Source organism: Salvelinus sp. IW2-2015, unplaced genomic scaffold (assembly GCF_002910315.2).
Source record: "Salvelinus sp. IW2-2015 unplaced genomic scaffold, ASM291031v2 Un_scaffold9426, whole genome shotgun sequence".
Lineage (NCBI taxonomy): Eukaryota > Metazoa > Chordata > Actinopteri > Salmoniformes > Salmonidae > Salvelinus > Salvelinus sp. IW2-2015.
Window position 1 is genome coordinate 1 of NW_019950685.1, and position 7,659 is coordinate 7,659.

Consider the following 7,659-nt stretch of genomic DNA (forward strand, 5'->3'; position numbering starts at 1 on the left):
ATGCCTGTGTGTATGTAAATGTAAGTAGTGTAGGATTTATGTACCATGGATGTGTGAATAAATGTAATGTACTTGTTGTTGTAGAAATGTAAGTAGCTGTTTGTGGTAGTAATGTAAATGTAGCTGTGTGTTAGTAATGTAATGTACTGTTCCGTTGTTAATTATGTGCTGTGTAGTAATGTAATCGTAGTTGTGTTGGTAGTAATTAATGTAGCTTGTGTGTGTAGTAATGTAATGTAGCTTGTGTGAGTAAATGTGCTAGTAATAGTAATGTAGATGCTTGTGTGTGTAGTAATGTAATGTAGTCTGTGGTGTATGTATATGTAATTAGTCTGTGAGTGTTTATAGTAGTAATGTAATGGTAGCTGTGTGTAGTAATGTAATGTTAGCTGTGTGTATGTAGTATGTAATGTAGTAATGTCATGTAGCTGTGTGTTAGTAATGTAATGTAGCTGTGTGTGTAGTCAATGTAATGTAGCTGTTGTGTATGTAGTAATGTAATGTAGCTGTGTGTATGTATAATGTATGTAGCTGTGTGTATGTAGTAATGTAATGTAGTCTGTGTGTAGTAAGTAATGTAGCTGTGTGTAGTAAATGTAATGTAGCTGTGGTGTGTAGTAATGTTAATGGTTAGCTGTGTGTGTAGTATATGTAATGTACGCTGTGTGTAATGTAGTAATGTAATGTAGCTGTGTGTAGTAATGTAATGTAGCTGTGTGTATGTAGTAATGTAATGTAGCTGTGTGTATGTAGTAATGTAATTAGCTGTGTGTATGTAGTAATGTAATGTCGCTGTGTGTAGTAATGTAATGTAGCTGTTGTAGTAATGTAATGTAGCTGTGTGTGTAGTAATGTATGTAGTGTGTGTGTAGTAATGTAATGTAGCTGTGTGTATGTAGTAATGTAATGTAGCTTGTGTAGTAATGTAATGTAGATGTTGTTGTAGTTAGTAATGTAGCTGTGTGTGTGTAGTAATGTAATGTAGCTGTGTGTGTGTAGTAATGTAATGTAGCTGTGTGTGTGTAGTAATGTAATGTAGCTGTTGTGTATGTAGTAATGTATGTACTGTGTGTATGTAGTAATGTAATGTAGCTGTGTGTAGTAATGTAATGTAGCTGTGTGTATGTAGTAATGTATGTATAAGAATGTGCTGTGTGTAGTAATGTAATGTAGCTGTGTGTGTAGTAATGTAATGTAGCTGTGTGTATGTAGTAATGTAATTGTAGCTGTGTGTATGTAGTAATGTAATGTAGCTGTGTGTATGTAGTAATGTATATGTAGCTGTGTGTAGTAAGTGTAATGTAGCTGTGTGTTAGTAATGTAATGTAGCTGTGTGTAGTAATGTAATGTAGCTGTGTGGTGTAAGTAATGTAATGTAGCTGTGTGTATGTAGTATATGTAATGTAGCTGTGTGTAGTAATGTAATGTAGCTGTGTGTATGTAGTAATGTAATGTAGCTGTGTGTATGTAGTAATGTAATGTAGTGTGTGTATGTAGTAATGTAATGTAAGCTATGTGTGTGTAGTAATGTAATGTGCTGTGGTATAAGTAATGTAGCTGTGTGTATGTAGTAATGTAATGTAGCTGTGTGTATGTAGTAATGTAATGTAGATGTGTGTATGTAGTAATGTAATGTAGCTAGTGTGTGTAGTAATGTAATGTAGTGTGGTTGTAGTAATTGTAATGTAGCTGTGTGTATGTAGTAATGTAGCTGTGTGTAGTAATGTCTGTGTGTGTGTATGTAGTAATGTACTGTAGCTGTGTGTAGTAATGTAATGTAGCTGTGTGTTGTAGTAATGTAATGTAGCTGTGTGTGTGTAGTAATGTAATGTAGCTTGTTGTATGTAGATTAATGTGCTGTGTGATAGTAGATAGCTGTGTGTATGTAGTATGTAATGTAGCTGTGTGTATAGTATCTGTGTGTATGTAGTGAATGTAATGTAGCTGTGTGTATGTAGAATGTAATGTAGCTGTGTGTGTAGTAATGTATGTAGCTGTGTGTATGTGTAATGTATGTACTGTATGTGTAATGTAGTAGCTTGTGTATGTAGTAATGTAATGTAGCTGTGTGTAAGTAATGTAATGTAGCTGTTGTAGTAATGTAATGTAGCTGTGTATGTAGTATGTAATGTAGCTGTGTTAGTAATGTAATGTAGTGTGTATGTAGTAATGTAATGTAGCTGTGTGTTGTAGTAATGTAATGTAGCTGTGTGTGTAGTAATGTAATGAGCTGTGTGTGTAGTAGTAATGTAATAGTATGTACTGTTGTGTAGTAATGTAAGGCCATACGACAATTAATGTTATTTTGTTCTTCAGTTGTTTTCCAGGCAACACAGTCTAATCAAGTAACAATGGTTAAAAACAACAGAAAACGAACATGTGTCTAATCAAATCAAAAAGACTAATGTCTATATATTCACATATATTTGTTTATAATAAAAACTAGTAGAATGTATAATAATGAAGTATTAAGGAAAAGGATACAAAAAGTATTCCTGTAAAAGGCTATGTACAAGCTACATTCTACATACTGTACTGTGAATAACAAGCCATAGGAACGATGCATATTTCAGTGATGAAGGCTGCTGCCTTAAGCCAACAGAGAAGTGAAAGTATCCCCATGTAGCCACGTGAGAGCGCTGGATGAGGCCTATCATTATAGAACACGTGGGATTTACAGCATCTTCAAGAGCCCATGATTAGTGTTTCAATATCCTCCTGTAGTGGAGTTAGATAAGGGCCCTGGTCAAACGTTGCCACTATATAGGGAATAGGGCCTGGTCAAACGTTGGCCACTATATAGGGAATAGGGCCCTGGTCAAACGTTGGCACTATATAGGAATAGGGCTGGTCTAAAGTAGTGCACTATATAGGGAATAGGGCCCTGGTCAAACGTTGGCCACTATATAGGGAATAGGCCTGGTCTAAAGTAGTGCACTATATAGGGATAGGGCCCTGGTCAAACGTTGGTCACTAACATAGGGAATAGGGTCCTGGTCTAAAGTAGTGCACTATATAGGGAATAGGGCCTGGTCAAACGTTGGTCACTACATAGGGAATAGGGCTGTGGTCTAAAGTAGTGCATATATAGGGACATAGGGAATAGGGCCCTGGTCAAACGTTGGCCACTATATAGGGAATAGGGTCCTGGTCTAAAGTAGTGCACTATATAGGGAATAGGGCCCTGGTCAAACGTTGGCCACTATATAGGGAATAGGGCCCTGGTCTAAAGTAGTGCACTATATAGGGTACCATTTGGGATAGAGAGTTTCAATTGAGTGGCAATACAGTCATTGTTAGATTATGGAATATTGATATTGAAATACCAAATAAATCCTTATTAAATAATGCATGACAATAATACCACATTATATCCCTTTAAGGATCATTTACTGTCAGCTGTGGTAATATACTGTATGTGCTAATTTAGAACAACAAAACACATTTGGTTATTTGTTTGTCTTTAAGTAGCTAATTCATACGGTCTATAATCACAATATCTATCTTAAGATAATCTTCAAACGGAAGTAACGGCACATTGTGAAATAACGCTGATATGTCTGTTTGGGTGTGAAAACATTCGTCCCAAGAAAGACCCCATTTCCTGGTTGTGTTTCTTTTTTCCAATCGTTCAAACTACCAGAGACATCCGGTTGAACACTGGAACCATCATCATATTGACTCTGAAAATCCCTTCGTTGTTTTATTAAGTGCCTTTTTGGCGTTTCCGCTCCCCGTCTATGACATGAAACAGTATATTAGAACAATAAATATATCGGAACTGATAGTGCTTAGCAAACAAAGGAATAGCGTGGAGGTGAATGTATCTAGTGAAGGTCTGGGTCTCTAGCGTGGAGAAATACAGTGTGTTGGTGCTAACATTCCACTCCTTGTCACTACTACTCCTAACATGTCTGGGGGTGGAATGTTAGCACAAACAGACTGTATTTCAGGCTAAGTCTGGTCTGGGGAGGACAGAAAGCAACAATTATTCCCTAAATTCTTAAACAATATTGGAAGGTTAATGATAAGCCACATCCAAATAGTAGGAATGAATTGTCTATAAACTACCTTTTAACCACCCCCCCCCCCCCCATAAGTGTCATCCACCTGAATACATGTAGGGGATACTTTCAGGGTCCTGGACTGCAATGTACTTCCTGGCTGCGTCCCAATGTACTTCCTGGCGGTGTCCCAAACGTCAGCCTGTTCCGTTTATAGCGCACTACTTTTGACCAGGGCCTTATTGGTGACCAGGGCACTACAAAGGGAATAGGTTGTCGTTTAGGCTGCAAGCCCTACTTTAACGCAAACTGACTGTAGTAAAATGACATATTTTTCTTAAAAAATATTTCTAGCAATTATTCTGTACACTTTTAAGTAAAAGGCAAAACCAATGTTGACTGTTTCAGTCTGTCTGTTAGCCCAGCACCAATCAAAGGAAAGGAGATGGAGACAGGGGCCAGTTCATAGGCTAAGAGTACTGCAGGAGCCAATGGCAATGCTCCTCAGCGAGTCACTTCCTGTTACAGGAGGAGCTTCCCGTTGCGGTGGATCTTGAGGATCTTTCCTAGTCTCTGTTTGGCCGTCGCCATGCCTTTCTTGAGCCGCTTCGCTGAGGGGCACAAAGAGGCAGAGAGCAGAAATCTTTGAAAAATAAATCCGGAATTCAACAGTGACTATCTCTTAGATTGATTAGTACAATGTGGATGTGAAAAATGAGGGCACAAGTATAAATATAGTAGGGAAACCAGTGTATATAAAAGGGGCACCAGTGTATGTAATAGGGGCACCAGTGTATGTAATAGGGGCACCAGTGTATGTAATAGGGGCACCAGTGTATATAGTAGGGGCACCAGTGTATATAGTAGGGGCACCAGTGTATATAGTAGGGGCACCAGTGTATATAGCAGGGGCCCCAGTGTATATAGGTGAATCGTCCCCGGTCTATCCGGCTAGAAGGACCATTTGGTATCAATTGAAAGCAACAGTTAGTCTTGTTAGCGGTGAGGCGTAAATTACTTGAAAGGCTCTTTACTGAACTTTACCAACCAACAGAATGCATGTGTGGTATTTCCCTGTGGATGAAATCACTTACCTTCGCCCTTTGCGTCACCCTTTCCTGCTCCGCCTGCTCCTCCTGCTCCTCCTCCTGCTCCTCCTGCTCCGGCCCCTCGCTCCCCCTTGGCCGTGTTGTTGTTGTTATTGTTGTGAGATGATGAAAATGTGGAGGGTCGTCTCTGTGTAAGGAAGACTCCAGGGGCCATGGGTTGGGGCCCCCCAGCATGCTTCCCTCCTGCCCCAGAGGAGTATTCATGGTCGGTCTGACCTGGCTCGGAGTCCCGGCCCGCGTCTGGTTCTGGAGTACTGCTGTCCCTGCTCAGCTTCCTCACTGGCTCCTCCTCTTCCTCCTCCTCCCTCACGGCAGCAGGAGGCTTCTTTTTTGTGCTCTTCTGCTTTTTCTTGGTCTTCTGCTGCTCCTTCTGGGAGAAACAAATATTAACACAGAAATGTCCCTCTAGTTGTCTCTCCTCAGGGTTATGTCCCTCTAGTTGTCTCTCCTCAGGGTTATGTCCCTCTAGTTGTCTCTCCTCAGGGTTATGTCCTCTAGTTGTTCTCTCCTCAGGTTATGTCCCTCTAGTTGTCTCTCCTCAGGGTTATGTCACTCTAGTTGTCTCTCTCAGGGTTATGTCACTCTAGTTGTCTCTCCTCAGGGTTATGTCACTCTAGTTGTCTCTCCTCAGGGTTATGTCCTCTAGTTGTCTCTCCCAGTTATGTTCCTCTAGTTGTCTCTCCTCAGGGTTATGTTCCTCTAGTTGTCTCTCCTCAGGGTTATGTTCCTCTAATTGTCTCTCCTCAGGGTTATGTCCCTCTAGTGTCTCTCCTCAGGGTTATGTCCCTCTAGTTGTCTCTCCTCAGGGTTATGTCCCTCTAGTTGTCTCTCCTCAGGGTTATGTCCCTCTAGTTGTCTCTCCTCAGGGTTATGTTCCTCTAGTTGTCTCTCCTCAGGGTTATGTCCCTCTAGTTGTTCTCTCCTTAGGGTCAGTTATGTCCCTCTAGTTTCTCTCCTCAGGGTTATGTCCTCTAGTTGTCTCTCCTCAGGTTTATGTCCCTCTAGTGTCTTCCTCAGGTTATGTCCCTCTAGTTGTCTCTCCTCAGGGTTATGTCCCTCTAGTTGTCTCTCCTCAGGGTTATGTCCCTCTAGTTGTCTCTCCTCAGGGTTATGTCCCTCTACTTGTCTCCCTCAGGGTATGTCCTCTAGTTGTCTCTCCTCAGGGTATGTTCCTCTAGTTGTCTCTCCTCAGGGTTATGTCCCTCTAGTTGTCTCTCCTCAGGGTTATGTTCCTCTATTGTCTCTCCTCAGGGTTATGTCCCTCTAGTTGTCTCTCTCAGGGTTATGTTCCCTAGTTGTCTCTCCTCAGGGTTATGTCCCTCTAGTTGTCTTCCTCAGGGTTATGTTCCTCTATTGTCTCTCCTCAGGGTTATGTCCCTCTAGTTGTCTCTCCTCAGGTTATGTCCCTCTAGTTGTCTCTCTCAGGGTTATGTCCTCTAGTTGTCTCTCCTCAGGGTTATTTCCTCTAGTTGTCCTCCTCAGGGTTATGTTCCTCTAGTTGTCTCTCCTCAGGGTTATGTTCCTCTAATTGTCTCTCCTCAGGTTATGTCCTCTAGTCGTCTCTCCTCAGGGTTATGTCCCTCTAGTTGTCTCTCCTCAGGGTTATGTCCCTCTAGTTGTCTCTCCTCAGGGTTATGTCCCTCTAGTTGTCTCTCCTCAGGTTATGTCCCTCTAGGTTGTTTCTCCTCAGGGTTATGTTCCTCTAGTTGTCTCTCCTCAGGGTATGTCCCTCTAGTGTCTCTCCTCAGGTCAGGGTTATGTCCTCTAGTTGCTCTCCTCAGGGTTATGTTCCTCTAGTTGTCTTTCCTCAGGGTTATGTCCGCTAGTTGTCTCTCCTCAGGGTTATGTCCCTCTAGTTGTCTCTCCTCAGGGTTATGTCCCTCTAGTTGTCTCTCCTCAGGGTTATGTCCCTCTAGTTGTCTCTCCTCAGGGTTATGTCCCTCTAGTTGTCTCTCCTTAGGGTCAGGGTTATGTCCTCTAGTTGTCTCTCCTCAGGGTTATGTCCCTCTAGTTGTCTCTCCTCAGGGTTATGTCCCTCTAGTTGTCTCCCTCAGGGTTATGTCCCTCTAGTTGTCTCTCCTCAGGGTTATGTCCCTCTAGTTGTCTCTCCTCAGGGTTATGTCCCTCTAGTTGTCTCTCCTCAGGGTTATGTTTCCTCTACTTGTCTCACCTCAGGGTTATGTCCCTCTAGTTGTCTCTCCTCAGGGTTATGTTCCTCTAGTTGTCTCTCCTCAGGGTTATGTCCCTCTAGTTGTCTCTCCTCAGGGTTATGTTCCTCTATTTGTCTCTCCTCAGGGTTATGTCCCTCTAGTTGTCTCTCCTCAGGGTTATGTTCCTCTTAGTGGCTCTCCTCAGGGTTATGTCCCTCTAGTTGTCTCTCCTCAGGGTTATGTTCCTCTAGTTGTCTCTCCTCAGGGTTATGTCCCTCTAGTTGTCTCTCCTCAGGGTTATGTCCTCTAGTTGTCTCTCCTCAGGGTTATGTTCCTCTAGTTGTCTCTCCTCAGGGTTTATGTTCCTCTAGTTGTCTCTCCTCAAGGTTCGGGCGG

The 7,659-nt window shown here is 42.1% G+C and overlaps 1 protein-coding gene and 1 long non-coding RNA gene across 14 annotated transcripts; one reads left to right on the forward strand and one right to left on the reverse strand.

The window, feature by feature from the left end:
- Nucleotides 1-465: 465 nt before the first annotated feature.
- On the forward strand, nucleotides 466-2,352 carry LOC139027299 (uncharacterized). Of its 13 annotated transcripts, XR_011479387.1 has the most exons (9): nucleotides 466-516; nucleotides 677-749; nucleotides 873-908; nucleotides 959-1,025; nucleotides 1,213-1,263; nucleotides 1,317-1,361; nucleotides 1,394-1,467; nucleotides 1,572-1,641; nucleotides 2,157-2,187. It is a non-coding gene; the product is annotated as an uncharacterized lncRNA (long non-coding RNA). The 13 variants fall into 13 exon arrangements; XR_011479385.1 differs by lacking the exons at nucleotides 873-908; nucleotides 959-1,025 and adding an exon at nucleotides 1,080-1,128; XR_011479386.1 differs by lacking the exons at nucleotides 873-908; nucleotides 959-1,025 and adding an exon at nucleotides 1,080-1,125 and having other exon boundaries at nucleotides 1,186-1,263.
- A 722-nt stretch (nucleotides 2,353-3,074) lies between these two features.
- Nucleotides 3,075-5,588, reverse strand: LOC112079769 (lysine-specific demethylase phf2-like; the record flags this gene model as incomplete). The annotated part of the gene is made up of 2 exons (XM_024145618.2): nucleotides 3,075-4,615; nucleotides 5,099-5,588. Coding segments are annotated over 2 exons (579 nt in total), but the record flags the coding sequence as incomplete, so codon positions are not given.
- Between the last annotated feature and the right edge of the window lie 2,071 nt (nucleotides 5,589-7,659).